This window comes from Nannobrachium achirus (genome assembly GCF_963921795.1).
Source record: "Nannobrachium achirus genome assembly, chromosome: 2".
In the NCBI taxonomy this organism is placed as follows: Eukaryota; Metazoa; Chordata; class Actinopteri; order Myctophiformes; family Myctophidae; genus Nannobrachium; species Nannobrachium achirus.
Genome location: NC_137811.1, coordinates 13,325,119 through 13,344,733, shown reverse-complemented (window position 1 = coordinate 13,344,733; position 19,615 = coordinate 13,325,119). Strand labels below are relative to the sequence as shown.

At 45.5% G+C, this 19,615-nt stretch overlaps 1 protein-coding gene across 1 annotated transcript in view; it reads right to left on the bottom strand.

The window, feature by feature from the left end:
- Nucleotides 1-19,615, bottom strand: part of LOC308296577 (uncharacterized protein) — an 86,923-nt gene that overhangs the window by 31,690 nt on the left and 35,618 nt on the right. The window contains exons 5-9 of the mRNA XM_080739889.1: nt 11,946-12,211; nt 7,366-8,403; nt 4,563-6,176; nt 3,467-3,665; nt 161-1,054 (exon numbers count right to left, since the gene is read on the bottom strand). Of these exons, the coding sequence (XP_080596015.1) occupies nt 161-1,054; nt 3,467-3,665; nt 4,563-6,176; nt 7,366-8,403; nt 11,946-12,211 (4,011 nt within the window). The remainder of the gene's footprint in view (nt 1-160; nt 1,055-3,466; nt 3,666-4,562; nt 6,177-7,365; nt 8,404-11,945; nt 12,212-19,615) is intronic.

Here is a 19,615-nt window from a genome sequence, read left to right as displayed (position 1 = left end):
GCTTATGAGCTTATAGATCGGTTCTTTTAAATTTCAGTGAAATATTTGCGGGAAAAAAAAGAAAAAAGAACTAAAGATGAATTCATACAGAAGGATGGAAACGATTATAACTAGTGTGCAAAATCATCCCAATCATCTCAAATAACGGCGACAGACTCACCTCTCCATCTCTCTTGTCCTCTCCTCCTCTTCCTCTGCCTCCCCGGTCCAGCCCCCCGGAGGAGAAGTCCCTCCAGCCGCCCGCCCCCAGGCCCCCCCAGCCGCCTCCAAACAGCGCCAGGTGGGAGGAGCCTAGCCGCGGCGAGGAGAGGAGCGACGCCGCGTGTCTGAACCTCTCCGACGACTGAGGAGGAGGAGGAGGCGCGGCGGTGGTGGAGGAAGAGGAAGAGGCCGCCGTCGAGGAGGAGAAGAAGGAGTCCTTCCCATACCTGCGCTGCCGCCACGCTGACTCCTTGGACGTGCTCGGCTCCGCCTCCCGCCTCCTCTGGCCTCCCCCCGCCGCTACGCCCATGATGAACCCCGCCCTGGGCTTCTGTCCCCGCTCCCTCCTCTCCGCTGGCTCTTCCTCTTCCTCCTCGCCTCCACCCAGCACCACCTCCTCCTCCTCGTCTTCCTCGCGCTGACGGAGGTGGTGCCGGCGCTTGCGCTTCTCGCTCCGGCCTCCGCATCCGCAGCCTCCGCCACCACCTCCTGCCGTCTCTCCGTCGCCTCCCTCTCCTCCCCCACCTCCTCCTCCTCCTAGCCCCGCCTCCCCGCGGAGGAGGAGCCTGCTCCGGCGGCGGCGGTGGAAGCGGGCGGGGTTGAGCAGGAAGTGGTGCGGGTGGTGGGCGTACTGGTGGGGGGGAGGGGGAGGGGGCGGCGGGGGCAGCGTGAAGGAGGAGGAGGAGGAGGGGGAGGAGGAGGCGTGGTGCGGGGGGTGGAGGAGGTGCGGGTGCAGGTGCGGCTGGTGGTGGTGGTGGTGGTGGTGGTGCGCGTACAGCTGCTGGGGGGCAGCGGGGGCCGCCGAGGAGGCCGGGTACCCTCGGGTGTAGAAGCCCAGCTCGTCCATGCCGTCCTGGGGGTTGAAGGGGTTCATTAGACGTTACACGACGTCGGGCGAAATGAAGCAACATTAAGCCACAGTAAACCACATTAACAACTTGGGTGCCACACTCGTTCAGTAACGAGTTAAGGCCACTAGGGGTCACCCTGCCAAAAGGAGTTGTCTCGTTCCTGAACGAGACAACGAAGGGTTAACTGTACAGCTCTACGTGCAGCTGCCTGCCCTCTGAATGACCCTAGTCCATACGTCACCCCGTAGCTCAGAGAGAGAGAGAGATAATGGCACGAGCTGGTTGCATTGATTTCCATTCTACTCTGAAACATAAAAAGGGCTTTATCTATGAATGAGGTGAAAAGAACGCCAGGGAAGCAGAGATCTGATTGTTTTCACGGCGACACTTTACCACGATGATCGGCCGCAGTTTGGATTTTAGTTTCGCGAGCGTTTGTAAACAAATGGATTTTCTTCCTCAATCGTCAGCGGACACCCACGTGCACACGCACGAAGCCTCCGAGGCTCTTCAAAATAAAGCGTGAGTGAACGGCGGCACCAGCAACAGCTAGAAATGTTAGAAACCTTGGCTTCCGTTGTGTTAAGCAACACTTATACGTATATAGGTCTATATATATATTTTTTTACATACAATACACAAAGACAAAGACACTCACATTCACACACATTCACACACTCATTAAAGGGCCAGTTCACCTCTAGGACAACCAGATCTTATTTTATTGTTGTTTGGGACACGATCAACACAATCCTGAGTTATTTTTTGTGTTCAATCTGTGTTTTGAGATATTTTAGTATTTCAGCATGACTAGTGATGCATTTTGCATCATCATGCATCACTAGTCAGGCTGAAATACTAAAATATCTCAAAACACAGATTGAACACAAAAAATAACTTTTGTGTTGATCGTGTCCCAAACAACAATAAAATAAGATCTGGTTGTCCTAGAGGTGAAGTGGGCCTTTAAGCAACACTAAGTCAAATCAAGCAACATTAGGTTAGATTAAGCAACATTAAAGGGATATTCCACTTTCAAAAACACTTTTGGTCATTTTATCGTCTAATCAGGCTTTTATGAACACCCTGAACAGTTTTTAATTTGCTTGATTCAATATTTAGATATTTGATGTAAATGTTATCAGGCCCTCCAGGCCCAGGGCCTCTCACCATACACACCCACCATACACACCCATTGTAACTTCAAACTCCATTTTAACCATGATAGATTCATTAAAAACACCCATTATTTATTCTGGTGACTCATAATACCCACATAATACAGGCCATGTTTTTTCGATAACTTTTTTCATTTATCTTTAATAATTCTTTGGGAAAATGGAAAATATTTAATACAATAAAAAATAAATGAAAAAGGTTATCGAAAAAACATTAAGAGGGTAGTATGAGTCACCAGAAAAAGATAATGGGTGTTTTTAATGAATCTATCATGGTTAAAATGGAGTTTGAAGTTACAATGGGTGTGTATGGGGAGAGGCCCTGGAGGAGGAGGACTGATAACATTTACATCAAATATCTAAATATTGAATCAAGCAACTTAAAAAGTGTCCAGGGTGTTCATAAAAGCCTGATTAGACCATAAAATGACCAAAAGTTGTTTTGAAAGTGGAATATCGCTTTAAGTTAAATTAAGTTAAATTAAGCAACATTAAGTTAAATAGTTAAATTAAGCAACATTAAGTTAAATTAAGCAACATTAAGTAAGTTAGATTAAGCCACATTAAGCGTAAGTTAAATTAAGCCACATTAAGTCAAATTAAACAACATTAAGTTACATTAAGCCACATTACGCAATGTTAAATTAACCCACATTAAGCAACATTAAATTAAATTAAGCCTCATTAAGTCAAATGAAACAACATTAAGTTAGATTAAGCCACATTAAGCGTAAGTTAAATTAAGCCACATTAAGTCAAATTAAACAACATTAAGTTACATTAAGCCACATTACGCAATGTTAAATTAACCCACATTAAGCAACATTAAATTAAATTAAGCCTCATTAAGTCAAATGAAACAACATTAAGTTAGATTAAGCCACATTAAGCAACATTACATTAAATTAAGCCAAATTAAGTCAAATAAAACAACATTAAGCCACAAAGTCAGAGTAAACCTCATTAAGTAACATGAATTAATGTTGAAGATCCTGTGTCTATTTTGTTTTATAATATTAAGCCATATTTGGCCCTAATTACCTATATTCTGGCTTTAAATTAAGCCACATTAAACCAAATAAGCCACATTAAGTAGCATTAAGTCAAATTAAGCAACATTAAATCACAGTAAGCCAGCCAAGCTTGCAGATCTGCAATTTTGTTTGAAAATGTTCAAACATATTTCATAGAGATTAACACAATCGTCGATCGCGGCGATGGTGTCCTAAGACTCACCTGGGGGAGGAGCTTGGAGGAGGGGGCGGGGCAGCCACAGGGCGCCCTGCGGAGGAGGGGCTGGCAGGGGGGGTAGAAGGGCGAGGTCAAGGAGGGGTGAGGGGAGTAGAAGCCGTTCAGGTTGATCCTGTAGACGTTGGAGGAAGAGCGCCCCCCGGGGGCCGCCGAGGGAGGTGGCGGTGGCGTCCCGTGACTAGAGCTGTGTGACAATTTACAGTTTAAGCATTTAGCAGACACTCTTAATCCAGAGCGACTTACAGTAAGCAAGGTTCATCAATATGAATACATCAAATGCGACCATCGTGATATTTTAGTTTACCATTCATTACGAATTATTGCGATGAATGATTTCATGGTGTTTCCTGGCATTGGACTTTGCACTTGAACATATAAATATAAATTAAGATTTCTGTTTGCCTTGCCAAAAGGTGCGTAGCTGAAAATGCACTGAGAGCCATTCAAAAATGAGAGAGGGTCTCTATTCTGGAGTGGTAATTTAGCCTCAAACCTTTTGCAAAACGTTTTTTGGGACATAAACAATATGACAAATACTTTTTAAATGCATGGTGTATCACCTTTAAAAAATGTACTATGGTCAAAAATCTTCCAAAACTTTTGTGAGCTTATATGTATGTAAAACCATGGAGCTAGCTACCGGTATTTCCTTTTTTTTCCTTTTTTTTGACAATAGAGGGTATGAGCGTGACATCATCATTATACCCGGAAGTTATGCAGGAACACCTACTGAGTGGAATGAATTAACATCCCTAGAAATTTGGTATATCGTTTTTTTTATTGGCCTAAAATCTATATATATACATTCATGAAACAACCTGCTGACCGCCTGTCAGCATTGAGCAATCTTTTTTAAAGGGGGTAAACGTTTGGGCCCATTCACTTACTATACTATAAAGGAAAAAAATAACCCCCAAAAACCTGCTTTATGTAGCATGTGAGGGGTCAAACTAGGGATTTTAAATTATTCCGAATCCATTGCAAGCATTTGTTTTGCATGAAAAACGTTCCTTTCATTCCTTGTGAAAAGTGATGACTCATCACTAAATCAATAGTTTCCTGGGGTTGAACAGACCCTTACCCGTGATGCCGCCTCCCGCCGCTGACGACCCCGTCCTGGAAGAAGTCCCGGGGCCCGCGGGGCCAGCCGGCGCCGCCCCGCCGCCCGATGTGGAGCACCTCGCCGAACTGGCCGATGAGCTCGTCCAGCTCCGACAGGAAGTCGGGGTCGTGGCGGAGCAGCAGGTGGCCGACGTGGTGCTTCTTCCGGTGCTTGCCGCGGGGCCTCTTCAGCTCGGCGTGGCCCAGGCAGGGGCAGTAGTCCACGTGGTGGGTGGGCCGCTTGGCGTGGCCCAGACAGGGACAGGGCGGGCAGAGGCACACGGGGGGACAGGCGGACAGACACTCGAACTCCCTCCGCCTGCTGTGCCTGCCGCCGCCGCCGTGCCTGTCCCGGTGTCTCTCCGCCGACGCCGCTGCTGACGGCGCCGCCGGGGGCGGGGCTTGTCTGGGGGGGAGGGGCGAGCCGGCGGGAGACGGCCGGTCCAGGAGGAGGAGCGAGGAGGAGGAGGAGCGGGAGGAGGGCGAGGGACGCGACGACCTCTGGCCTCCCGCCGCCAGACCCGAGGAGGAGGACCCCTGGGGGGTCGTCCTGAGGGCCCCGCCGCCGCTGCCGCCCCTCGGCCGCTCCCCCCCGCCGCCGCCCGACACGCTGTTGCAGTCGGTGCCGATGCCGCTGTCGCTGGGCAGCGTCTCCTCGCTGTGGTGCGACTCGCTCCGCGGCGAGGGCGTGGAGCCCTCCTTCAGCGAGGAGGAGGAGCCGCAGGGGGGAGGCGGGGAGAGGGAGGAGGAGGAGTAGACGGAGGAGGAGGAGAGCTTGCAGGAGGCGTGGTGGAAGGGGAAGTGGTGGCGCCCCAGGCACGGGCAGCTGCCGCCGCCGCTCCTCTTGGCGAAGGAGGAGGAGGGAAAGAGCGAGGAGGAGAGAGGGGAGAGCGAAAGGAGTGAGGAGTTGGAGGGCGGGCGGGGGGAGGTGCAGGACGAGGAGGGGGAGGGGAGGGAGAAGGAGGGCGGGAAGACCAGCGGGGAGGCGTGGTGGTGGTGGTGCTGCTGCTGCTGCTGCTCGGCGGAGAAGCTGCCCTCGCTGTAGGGGCTCTGGGCGCCGCTGGAGTGGGTGAGGGAGGGCGAGGGGAAGGGGTGGGCCATGGGGAACAGGGCGTGTCCCGAGAAGAACAGAGAGGAGGAGGCCGTCTCCGAGGAGGGGTTGGGGTTGCCGTGGCTGCCGAACGGCCCGGCGGGCTGCGGCGATGCATTGTGGGAGTTGGAGTTGGTCGCCATCATCATCTGTGCCGCTTTGGGCTTGCGGCCGCGCCTCTTGCCCATGTAGATGGTCCCTCTCTTGCTGACGTTGATCTGGCGACCCCCCGGCGCCCCGGCGAAGGACGCCGAGGACAGGGCGGACAGCGCCTGAGACGCCACCGCCGCCACCTTTGCGGTCGCCACCGCCGACTTGCGCGCGTCTCCCTCCGCCTGGCCTCCTCTCCTGCTCCCTCCCCCCCGTCCGTACCTGGAGAGCGTCACCTTGTGGAGCCTCTTCCTCTGCCTCTTCTTCATCTCTCCGATCAGCCGCCGGATCTTCAGATCGCGGCTGCTGCCGTCCTTCTTCTTCTTCGGCTTCTCTGCCCCGAAGCCGGTGCTCCTGTCAAGGATCGAGAATGGATTTAGTAAATTATGGTCCAATTCATTTTTAAAGATGGGGTGCCGTGATTTTTTTCCCCAAAAAAAACACGATGACCAGGTATTATGATTATACTATACTAGGAGTACAGTCTTTCAGATGAATGCCATGCTGTCATAAATGTTTCGTCTCCATATCACGTCTCTCTCTAAAATCTCACTAAAATATCGTCACTGTCGGGCAGAAACCTCGTATCTCCAAGTTTCAAATGTGTACGTCTTTTGGTAAAGCAAAGCTTCATCATACAAGACTGACGCATGGCGAGACTGTCGCGGTGCGAGGCGTTGTGTGCTTGTAGATCGGCTGTTTTCATTAGTTTAGTACATTTTATAGATGATAAATACAAAGCGAACGGTTTTGGACATACAAGGTTTCCACCCGACAACGACGATATGCTATAAATACAAGGTGCTGGGAGTGAAAATTATAATGTAGGGGTGCCTCGGATTAAAACAATATTTATGGGGTGCCCTGAGACAAAAAAGTTTGGGAACCCCTGGCTTAAAGAACAGAGGCATTAACGCCGTGTTTAACTGTATTTCATTTGTTGCAACCAATCTACTTTGACATGAGTGTTCCAGACTGAAAGTAGGATATGCTTCTTCTTCTAGGACTTCTACCCGCCCTCGCTGCCCTTCCAGCCAATAGCATTCACTTTTCGGGACCGTAAATTCCAAGATGGCCAAAAAAGTGTCCGCAGAGTTATAATAGATCTAGGAGGCGGGTGGCCCCACCCCCACCTATTCATTTCAATGAAAGTAGCTCACCAGCGCCTGAAGCAACCAGAAGAATGCTCTATTTCCGCGTTCTGCTTGATTTGAGATCCAAATTTGGTTGCTCAAACGCGGAAGACTTGAGCACCGAGCAGGCGCATTAGGGTTTCAAACGGTAGACGCACGTGCAGTAGCGTTTTAAACACGGAAGTCCTGCAATCCCAGATTTGCCCACCAGGCAAACGGCAACGCCACTGTTGTACCGCTGTTCTGGGGCCTTGTTCAAAACACGTCTGTAGGAAACAATGGGGGACTTCACCATTCCATTTGTCCATATTTTTACAGTCTGTGATTTGTATAATAAGCATAAGGCATAATAAAATAGCAGCTATCTACATCACATGCAAAAAAGCAGGTCTAAAGCAAAAATAGCTTACCTGTCTTCAGTTCCTGCTCCACGCATGTTCAACAGCACATCTCCCGCGCCCTGCTCCCGAGCAGGCGACGGCAGGAGGAGGGGCCTTTTGGGAGGACGCCCCCTCTTCCTGGGGGTGGAGCTTAGCTGGGCGACGGGGCTGCCGAGGCCGGGGGGCGGAGCGGGGGCGGCCGAGACCTCCTTTCTCGAGGCCGTTTTGGGCGAAGCTACTTCGGGAAGGAACGAGCCGACGGGGACGGGCTTGGGCTTGGGCTGGCGCGCGTCGGGGGTATGCGACCTGGGGCGACCCCGCTTCCTGGCAGGGAAGGTAGGGGCAGCAGGCGCCGGCACGGGGCAGGGGTCAGAGGCGGCGTGGCTGTGGGCGGCCGAGGGAGGAGGGGCGGCCGAGGAGGAATGCGATAGGTCAGCGGCCGGCGGCTGAGCGGAGTCGGGAGCGGCGGCGGCGGCGGCCGAGGCTTCCTGCGTCCGGTGGACTAGCTTGGTCCAGCTGGGCCGCCGGGCCTTCCGCTTCTTCAGCGGACGACTGTCCTGCTCCGGTGGGGGGGGCGAGGAGGAGGAAGAGGAGGAGGAGGAGGAAGGGGGAGGAGGCGCGCAGGAGGGAGGAGCAGCGGCGGAGGAGGAGGCGGCGCTCGGGGGAGGCGCGGCGGGGGGTCTCGGAGGGAGGTCGGACGGCGGAAGCGGCCGTACTGCGTTGGGACTCTCTGCCGCGTCGTTGTCCTGCGCTCCTCTCGCCTCCTCCTCCTCTGTCCCCTCCGTCTCGTCCCTCCTCACCTCGTCGCTCCGTCCTCTCTCCTCCTTTCCCGTCCCGTGTCTCGTCTTCCCGTTCTTCTCCTTCTTTTTCTTCTTGACTCCTTCCTCCTTGTCGCCTCTCTCCGCCTCTCCTCCTCCTCCTCCTCGGTCGCGCTTGGACTTTTTCTCGCCGCGTTTGTCCTTCTTTGCTTGTTTTTTCTTCTCCTTCTCCAGCTTGTGCTCCTGCTGTTTGTCTGTCTGGCCAGAGGAGGGCGCCACCGGGGCCAACGAGGAGGACCTGTTGATAGGGCTGTAACAAATACGATGGTTGACGTCAACAATTTTGATTAATGGTCATACAACTATAATTGCGATAAATTATATAATTATGCTTTTGGCAAGTGAAAATGAAATGTATATTTGCCATTTAAGCTTTGTAAACAACAATTGCACATGAGAGACAACTTAAATATAGCAATAAATTACCAAGAACCAAAATAATCGATTTACTATGGCCAAAGCAGGCTATATCCTTATCCATTTCCCCTGAAAAATGTGTTAATATGGCAACACATTCAGTTTGACAAATTTACACCTATAGACTTTGGCTATTTGAATAGTATTTTATAGTTATTTTTTGAATTGATATCTCCCATAATAGGGGAATCTTAGATCACCTCATATAGGAACTATGTTAAAAAAAAAAAAAAAACACCCCGGCGATTTTATCATATGGATATGAAGTATTGACTCACTAAAGGTGGAAATGTACACATTAACCCAAAGAGGAACATTAAATGCTAGAAACGAGTCCAACAAAACCCAATGGCTAGTAGGGAACGGTGATTTCAAACCCGGAAGTGTCCCGGAAGTGTAGTTTCCTACTTTTTTTCCCGTCAGAATCAATTCGATTTCCTACAAAAACAGGCTATATCAAATATGGTGACGGGTTTCCATTCCGACATATCCCCATTCCAAACACCAGGTTAGCATTGACCAGCGTCAGCAGATTAGCATTTCACCAGGTTAGCATTCACCAGCGTTAGTTTTACTGGGGTTAGGGTTAAATTTGTTTATTTTTGGAACACAGTTCTTATATGACTTGATCTAAGATTCCCCTATGGCAATTTCAACACAGAAAAATAACCCAGGGGAATAGCGCCATCTAGAGGCATGACGCCAGGACTTCAGTGGTCTATAGTAGTGGTTCTCAATCTTTTCAGGCTGCGACCCCCAAAATAATCATATTTTAACTGAGGACCCCCCACCCTGACAAGCACTGAGAGTTAAGGCATTACATTTTGTATAACAAGGTTCTATTGTGAAAATAGCAGATCTACATGTTTGCGAGGCGTTGTGAGCATGTAGATCGGCTATTTTCACAATTTCTGCCTCTAATATTTGACAATTTGGTCAATGTTTAACTTGTCATTTTAGAGGTATTAAAAAGTCCTTAATATTGTCCTTTTAGAAACGTGCAGATACCCTCTATAAACTTAAACTTTATGTTGGTTTGTTTACTGTTGAGTGAGAAAACAATGTTTCACATTAAGTTAATCATCTGGGGACCCACCCCCAAAATAATTTGGGGACCCCCCTGGGGGTCCTGACCCACAGGTTGAGAACCACTGGGCTATATCAGTGTTTGCCAAACCTTTTTTCAGGGGACCCATTTATTTAAGATGAAAATCCAGGGGATACATTTTTTTTAGGACACAAGTGATTCTCCTTTTCCAAATGTTTTATGTTTTTTTTTGAGCGGTGGTCACACCGTCTCCATAGCGTGGCCGTGTGTGTATCCGTGTGTGTCTGTCTGTCTGTATGTGTGTCTGTCTGTATGTAGCCTCTGGTGTATGTAGCCTGAGTACCCTGGGTGACCAGAGAGGTGCTGTTGAGTCTAGCCTGGCCTGTGCATCAACTGCAATACACACACACACACACACACACACACACACAGAGCCCGAGGGGAAGGGGGGAGGGGGGGTTGGTGGGTAAACCACCGCTCAGTTCACACGGGTGTGATTTTTTTTTCAATGGAACCAAGCAGCAAGTTCTCCACCAGGCTCAGCCATTAATTAACAACATCTGTTCGCCCCTTCCTTTGATGTAGGACCGCTGCTACATATTGCGGCTTAGGCCAGTCAATCTAAGCTAAAAAAGAACCTGACCCAAAAGAAATTGCAATAGTAATCATTCAGGTTTTTTTTTTATGATTTTTAGGGTCATCAACAAAACCTGTTAAAAGTTTCTCATTATATTCTTAGTGGATCAAGGTAAATTCAGGGTGTTCAAGTTTGGGTCACTTCACTTACTATAGAGGGAAAAAAAGACCCCCCCCAAAAACCTCTTTAAGAAGCATGTGAGGTGTCTAGGTTTTTTTTTTTCTTTTGGAGCTGTGTGGAACACAAGCTCCCTATACGTGGCCGTGTGTGTGGGTCTGTCTGTCTGTCTGTCTGTCTGTCTGTCTGTCTCCGTGTCTGTCTGTCTGTCTGTCTGTAGCCTGCAGTAACCTTTTCTGACCACACATGTTAAGGGAGGGGCGCTGTTGCACACACACACACACACACACACACACACACACACACACACACACACACACACACACACACACAGCTCCACTTCGAACAGAGGTTCGATTTTTTTTTTCTGAATCCATTGCAAGCATTTGTTTTGCAAGATAAACATTCCTCTGGCTAAAAACGGACCCACAAAACTATGGTTTAGTGATGAGTCATCACTTGTCAGGTTCCGCTCAGTTTTGTGGGGTCCGTTTTTAGCCAGAGGAATGTTTTTCGTGCAAAAAAATAGCTTGCAATGGATTCAGAATCATGAAAAACCCCTTGTTAGATCCCCTCACATGCTTAAAGAAGATTTTTTTGGGGGGGTCTTTTTTTCCTGTATAGTAATCCACTAATCCGGAAAACTTTTAACATGTTTTTTGGATGACCCTAAGGGCCCGTGGACAAATTCATATAATTTTGGGGGGCCTTCACATGAAAAGGTTTGAGAACCGCTGACATAGTAGTCTCTCAAGAACAGACTAACTGAGCTCCAGTTAAGTGAAAAGGACCTTTTCTTTGACGATGGCTGGCCAGATTGCTGACATAGAAACATATGTTTAAAAAAAAAAAAAAGTTAAAACCCTTAGAAGGATTCAAAAGACACTTATAGAATCGGGTCAAAATTCGAATTTTCACGATTTTTCCAATAGTTAAAGCATAAAATAATGATACACAATAATGTGTACCCGTTCTAAATGGGTTAACATCAAAAACAAAGGCTGTAAGAAAGGATCACGTTAGTCTATTCCATTAAGTCCAGAGGTAAGTCCTTATTAGGTTGTTTTTGTTTTTAACCAGCATTCAACCATTTCTCTTTTATAAAGAAATGTTTTGGCGACCCAATTTAAATCTGGGTCGCAGTGCTTGGGAAACAGTGGTCTGTCTATATCACTGTTTCCCAAGCACTGGGTCGGGATCCATGTGTGGGTCGCGGACACACTTTTGTGGGTCCCTTAATTTTATGGGTCCCTTAATTTTTTTCGTTTCCTACATTTTGTTTTAAATTATTATTATTTCTAAACAAGATTTTCATGAATAATAATGAAAAGAATCTATCATTTTTCCAAGTAATTTCATTAATAAATAGAGGAAAAATCTAAGAAATCCCATAAATTAGAAAACAAATGTTAATGAAGTTTGTGATCTTGTAGATCTGCTGTTTTCACTAGTTTGAGTCCCAGGCAAACATCCAATTTCTCTTTTGGGTCACTAAAAACTGGTCTATATGAACTCCTTTAGCTGGGGTCTCCCCGGGTCCCAACTATGAGGGTAACAAAGGTGACAGGAGTACCTGTGGAAGCCGTCTTTGTCGCCCGCCTTCGGCGTGAAGGCGGGCGAAGGCGCCGGGGAGGACGAAGGGACCGTCCCGTTGGTCAACGCCGCCTTCTGACCCCTCTGACCCGTAGAGCTGAGCTTGCTGGAGGCGGGGGAGGGGGTCTCCACGGGTGGGGAGGCGAGGGATGGAGGAGGCGGGGAGGAGGAGGAGGTCTGGTGGTCCGGTTTGAAGGGAGAACCGGGTGGGTCTCTCCTGGTCCGGTCAGGAGGTGGCGCCTCCATCTGAACATAATAGGGATGGGACGATGTGAATAGGGCTGTCACGATTATGACATTTTACATGATACTCATATAATTGAGATTAACAATTTAATTGTGCTTTTGTCGTTGACAATTACATTTCTGTTTGGCTTGTAGGCTTTGAAGTTGCACATGGTAGATATGACACATAACCTAAATATACAAAGAAATGAAGGACATATTTGACAACTTTACACTTTAAAAAGAACATTGACGCCCTGTGAGCTTGTAGATCTGCTATTTCCACTATTTTTTCAAATGTTTGAACATATATAAAAAAAATCAACATGTAAATGATTATGACGATTATCACAACATAATTGCGATAATGTTAAATAATTGCGATTAGACGATTATGTAATAATTGTGACAGCCCTAACGATATGAACATTTCATGTCACGGTTATCGTGACCAAAGAAATCGCAATTTACGATATCATCGCTATAACATCCCCAACATCCACTATCCTGGGGCGGAACGTTTGCTAAAAAAAAATAGCAGATCTACAAACGCGATGCATTGTGAGCTTGTAGATCGGCTATTCTTTTGGCAAAAACATTAGGAAGAGAGTGAAAAAAAAAATACTGTATCAAGTACATTATTTCCAGGTCTGTTTGACCAATTCTAGAGGGTTTAAAACTTTAACACTCGCATGACTGATCCTGATTGGGATGGAATGGGTTTGCTCAGGAAACTCTCAGAAATTTTCCCTTTCATGACTTTTCCTTAAAGAGGTGGTGCCATAGTTTTGTACTTTTTCTGTTTTTCATGTGTCTAGGAGGTTGACAGTACCTCATTAGACCCCCTGGTGTGGTTTTTATGAGCAATTATTTATTCACTTGGTATTTGTTTGTTTTCTCTTGGAGGCTGCCACCTCTGGTGAAAAGTGTCAGTTAAAAAACACAGATAAGATGACATCACAGAATCAACTCCTCCCCTAATTGCCATTCACCCAACACTGTGGGGTGTGGCTAACTCAGCTAGGTCACCACCCACCATGACATCCATGCATACTTAATGAACTGGGGGTGTGGCCACATAAAAACCCAATTTTAACTCTTTCTGTATACTTTTTTGGAAAAAATCTTCCACCTAGTATAATCATAATACCTGATAATCATGTCTTAGAGGGGGGAAATATCATGGCACCACCTCTTTAACATACAAGCAAAGTCTTGTTTTTTTTCTACCATTTGAGACTTTTTGTAAATATGAAATCAATATTTTTGGTTGTTTCCTGAGCGGTCTAATTCTATTTCTAGATCTCAAAAAAGGTAAAAATGACCAGTTCAGTCATGCGTGTGTTAACCCTGCAAGGCCCAGCGTTGCTTTTTGGCAACGTTTTTTAAATAATTTATTTTAAAAATGTTATAATTAGTTTTCCTGTTCTTTTTTCACATTAACATCACCATTACATCCTATTGTTTAGTATTACAATGCCATTGGCCACGATATTTGCATATAAATACCCGCCACAGAGACTGACATTCACACTTCCCAGAGAAGTTGAAATTCCAGCGTCTGGACGAACAACATCTCACTTTTTAACTGAAGCTATTCCTCACAAAAACATAAGTAGAATGCCTGTAATATTTTTTTTCATGATCATTAGAGTGTCTAGAACATGTACATGTGTTATTATTGTGAAAAATATCCCCAAAATACAAATTAGAGCATGATTTATGGCTATAAAATCTTACAAAAACATTATTAATTTTTTAACATTACATTTTCCTGTGATTAGGACTCCTACAACACCATCTGATTTTTTTTAATTCGGGCCTTGCAGGGTTAAATGCTACCAGATATGCAGCTCGGCCAATAAAAGGTGAATTGATCCCAGTGCATGACGGGGGGACAATTTCACGATACATTTTAAATCTCCACAATACGATTATCACGATAAACGATAACAGCGATTATCGTCCCAAAGCAATCTGAACACGCAACAAGGCGCACATCTATGGAAGTTTTTATTGGACTTTATTTTTTCGTAAGATTTTTCAATGAATTCGTAAGGTTTTTCAGTCTATCGTGCATATTGTGTGTTTCATCTTTGAAAATGAAACACTTCGCAGAAAAAAAACGACCTTGCAAAAAGAAAAATAGCATTCGCAGAAAAAAATATAATCTTTGTACGTGTTTGCGTTCACATTTTTTCTACGAAGCATGCCATTTACGTGTTTGTGGATCATTTTTTACAACACCAAGCCATTTTTTCCTACAAAGCATGCCATTTAACTGCGACGAATAATGTCCCATTTTTACCTCTCCTCTCTTCACAATTACTACTTCGTGCATAATATCCATACCGTGTAAACTTTCATAACTGTACTCTGGAATTTCAAGGCTTGGTGTGTATTTTCAAAGTCCTGCGACTAAAAAGACGACCGCAACAGTCTGTGAAGCACAACCAATCTGCTTGCATTGCATTCAGCGCACACGACCACTCATCATACGGACGAAGTCTGAAAAATACGACGACGCATGTTTAGTCATAATAGTTATAGTCAGGTTCCTTATGCTTTGATTTATACTTTTGTCGGATTTTTGTGAGGATTTGCAAAACTATACATTTTTGGAAAGGTTATTATCTAAGGAATCAGAAAATCAATGTTTCCATTTGCTCAGATGTGTTTATGGTGGCCATATTGGAATTTACAAAATGGCCACCATAAAATTACGTTTTGTAATATCTCAGCCTCTAAATAAGCTGGAACATTGATTTTGACTGCTAAACCTACATTTTCAGGGTCAAGGAATCCAATGGCAGAGGTTATAAAGCTCAAATAATTACGACATTAACCCTAGATGCATGACTGGGTCCAAAATGACCTGCTGTGGTTGTTTTCTTGCAATATTAGTTTCACTATGTAATTTTGTTAGATTTTTTTGAAGATTTGCAAAACTATACATTTTTGGAAAGGTTATTATCTAGGGAATCAGAAAAGCAATGTTTCAATTGTGTTTATGGTGGCCATATTGGAATTTATAAAATGGCTGCTGTAAAATGTATGTTTTGTCATATCTTGGCTTCTAAATAAGATGGAACATGATTTTAATGGCTAAACCTATATTTTCAGGGTCAAGGAATTCAAAGGTTCAAGTTATCATATTTTTTTGAATCATCCCATTGAAATACATAACCCACCATATGGGTAAAAAACCGACACAGCCCAGGCAGTCAGTCAGATACGAACTTTAAATGTTTGTGTAACCATGTTAAACACCATGACATGTGTAATCATAGAGACATAGACAGTCTCATATGCATAATCATTATCATCACTTTCGAGCATCACAGCATGGGAATCATCATCGTTCTGGAACTGGCTGCTGCACTGACACATGTCAGTACAGGCTTCGCTTTGCAGGAACATCTGCCAGAAGAACAGTCAGATTTACACTTGCATTGGATCATCTCAAGGATAGCCTTTGGGGCTGGGAGGACCTTTGTGGTCGTTGGTTTCAGCATCCCAATCAAGTGTTTGAAGTAACCATTTAGCAGGGGATCCAGCCGTGGATCCTTCAGAGCAATGGCTGCTTGAATCCATGCCCTTGTTTGGACATGGACTCTCAAGATGTTCTGCTTCAGAGCTCCATGTGTTGGAGGGAGCTTGTCACTTTCTGTCCTATGTTTGCAGAACAGATGCCATCGCAGTTCAGGAATGGTCTTGATGTTGTTACTCTAGGATGAGTAAGCTGCACATACAAAGGACTCCAGGGTTGACACTATTCCTTCTGTCACTTCTGCTTCATCCAAAAGCATCTACAGAGCATTGATAAGGTCTTCATCTGTTTTGAGGTAGATCTGCAGTCAGGTTGCCTTGCCTATACAGGAGAACCTCCCTGTGTTGTCGACCACAGTGAATACATGGAAGGCTGGCAAAGCCTTTGCTTTTTCTTTACCTTGAGCTCGCCACAGTGGTTCAATCTGCACAGCACCAGAGGCCATAGAAATGGCTGTGTTCTTCAGCAAGAGGCCGCAGTTTGCTTTGACCTGCACTAAAATGTCCTTATCTGGGTAGGGAAATACCAACTGTGTATTAGGTGGGTTTTGCTGTGAACCAAGCACAGCCTGGTGGATCAGCAGTATGTCTGCTTCTTCGTGGTTATTTTCTTCAAAGTCCAGGTCTTTGTTGCTCCAAATGTATTTAGAAGCAGATGTGATGATCAGCCTGGAAGATCCCCTGTTGTATTCTAGAGTTTGGCAGCAAGATAGTCAGTCAGATCAGCCTTAGTCTGACACCAACATCAGACACATAACACATATGTGTTTGATGTTGGTGTCATCTGACTTGATACTTAATAGAAGCTTCTCCTTGACTTCAGAGAATCTTTCATCATAATCTTGTGTTAATCTTGTGTTAATCAGTCTGTCATTGAAGAAGCCACTCAGATCCTTGACTGTCACTACAGTCGCAATTGTTTTGCTCAGCTTCTGCACAAGCACCATGCCATCCACTAGTGTTGTCTAATGACTATAAGTCCTGTATCTGTTGCATCTTGGTGGGTAGAATTTCCAGTTTGAGGTGGCTGGTCTTCATGGGGCATATCTTCTCTTGTCACACAGGGAGGTTCTCCTCTATAGGCAAGGCAACCTAGCTGCAGGGTCTAAATCAAAACAGATGAAGATGTTAACAATGCTCTGCAGACTGGATGATGCTGAAATTATGGGAAAATGCTGTCAACACTGGAGTCCTTTGTATGTTCATCAACATCAAGACAATCCCTGAAATTCCATGGCATCTTTTCTGCAAACATAGGCCAGAAAGTGACAAGCTCCCTCCAACACCTGGAGCTCTGAAGCAGAACATCTTTAGAATCCATGTCCAAAGGGCATGGGCACAAGCAGCCATTGCTCTGAAGGATCCACAGCTGGATCCCCTGCAAAATGGGTACTTGGATGGCATGCTCAAACCAACAACCAGAGAGGTCCTCCAGCCCCAAAGGCCATCCTTGAGATGGTCCAATACTAGTGTAAATCTGACTGTTCTTCTGGCAGATGTTTCTGCAAAGCTAAGGACTTAGCCTGACTGACTGTACTGTGTCAGTGCAGCAGCCAGTTCCAGAACGATGACGATTCCCAAGCTGTGAAGCACGAAAGTGATGATGGTGATGATTATGATGATGCATAGAGACCGTCTATGATTACACTTTAGATTTTGTATCTGACTGACTGACTGAGCTGTGCCATTATTTACCCATATGGTGGATTATGCACTTCAATAGGATGATACAAAAAATGAAATGATAACTTGATCCATTGGATTCCTTGACCCTGGAAATGTAGGTTTAGCCATTAAAATCAATGTTCCATGTTATGTAGGAGTCAAGATATTACAAAACGTACATTTTACAGCAGCCATTTTGTCAATTCCAATATGGCCGCCACAGACATCTGGGCAAATGGGAACATTGATTTTTATGATACTATCCTTTACAAAAATGTATTGTTTTGCAAATCTTCAAAAACATCCAACAAAATAACATAGTGAAACTAATATAGCAAGAAAACAAACACACCAGGCCGTTTTGGACCCAGTCATGCATCTAAGGGTTAATGTCGTAATTATTTGAGCTTTATAACCTCCGCCATTGGATTCCTTGACCCTGAAAATGTAGGTTTAGCAGTCAAAATCAATGTTCCAGCTTATTTAGAGGCTGAGATAATACAAAACATAATTTTATGGTGGCCATTTTGTAAATTCCAATATGGCCACCATAAACACATCTGAGCAAATGGAAACATTGATTTTCTGATTCCTTAGATAATAACCTTTCCAAAAATGTATAGTTTTGCAAATCCTCACAAAAATCCGACAAAAGTATAAATCAAAGCATAAGGAACCTGACTATAACTGCAATATGACTAAACATGCATCGTCCGTATGATGAGTGGTCGTGTGCGCTGAATGCAATGCAAGCAGATTGGTTGTGCTTCGCAGACTGTTGCGGTTGTCTTTTTAGTCGCAGGACTTTGAAAATACACGCCAAGTCTTGAAATTCCAGGGTACAGTTGTGAAAGTTTACACGGTATGGATATTATGCACGAAGTAGTAATTGTGCAGAGAGGAGAGGTAAAAATCGGACATTATTCGTCGCAGTTAAATGGCATGCTTTGTAGAAAAGAAATGGCTTGGTGTTGTAAAAAATGATCCACAAACACGTAAATGGCATGCTTCGTAGAAAAAATGTGAACGCAAACACGTACAAAGATTATAATTTTTTCTGCGAATGCTATTTTTCTTTTTGCAAGGTCGTTTTTTTTCTGCGAAGTGTTTCATTTTCAAAGACGAAACACACAATATGCACGATAGACTGAAAAACCTTACGAATTCATTGAAAAATCTTACGAAAAAATAAAGTCCAATAAAAACTTCCATACCACATCAACATCCACTTGCTGCACACAATGACACTTTCAATGACAACACACTGGTTATGCACAAAATCACATTACCACCTGTGGAATCCATTAGCGGCCGACCGGGGATGACGATATTGGATCAGGACAAGGGCACGCAGTGTGTGTGTGTGTGTGTGTGTGTCTGTGACGTGTGTGCACGCGTGGTCACGTGTACTAGGTGTATGTGTGTGTGTGTGTGTGTGTGTGTGGTGAGGACGCAATGACTTTAAGTGTCTTTATTCTGACCGTTGGAAAGAGAGTGAGAGCAAGAGCGAGCGTGCGAGCGCACGTGCGCGAGAGAGAGAGAGAGAGAGAGAGAGAGAGAGAGAGAGAGAGAGAGTAAGAGAGAGAGAGAGAGTGAGAGAGAGAGAGAGAGAGATATTGAGGACAGGGTGACTCTATCAGGGAGAAAGGAGGGCAGAGTGGGGGGGTAGAGACAGGAATGGGGTTGACACAGAAAGAGGAGAAATACAAAGAGAGAGAGAGAGAGAGAGAGAGAGAGAGAGAGAGAGAGAGAGAGAGAGAGAGAGAGAGAGGGGGGGAGAGAGAGAGAGAGAGAGAGAGGTGGGAGATAAATGAGAGCAGGTAGGGAGAAGATGAAGGGAAGTAAAAATAGAAGAGTGGGACAGAGAGAGAGAGAGAGAGAGAGAGAGAGAGAGAGTGTGTGTGTGTTGCACTCAGGGGCGTCACAAGGGGGGGAAGGTTACTAGGGCCCAAGGTGCCTTAATTCTTTTATGCTTTAACTAGAAAAAATAGCAGATCTACAAGCTCACAGCACGGCACCAAGTGCCACGCTGCGAGCTTGTAGATCTGCTATTTTTGAAAAGTCGTGAAAATGTGTGCACATCTTTGAATATACGTATTTTTTAAGCGAACATTTGTAACTAAGATTTTGCTTCTGAGGGGGTCCCTGGAACTAAATATTTTGAGATGGGGATCCGTGGCCAAATACATATAGTTTTGGGGGTCCTTCACA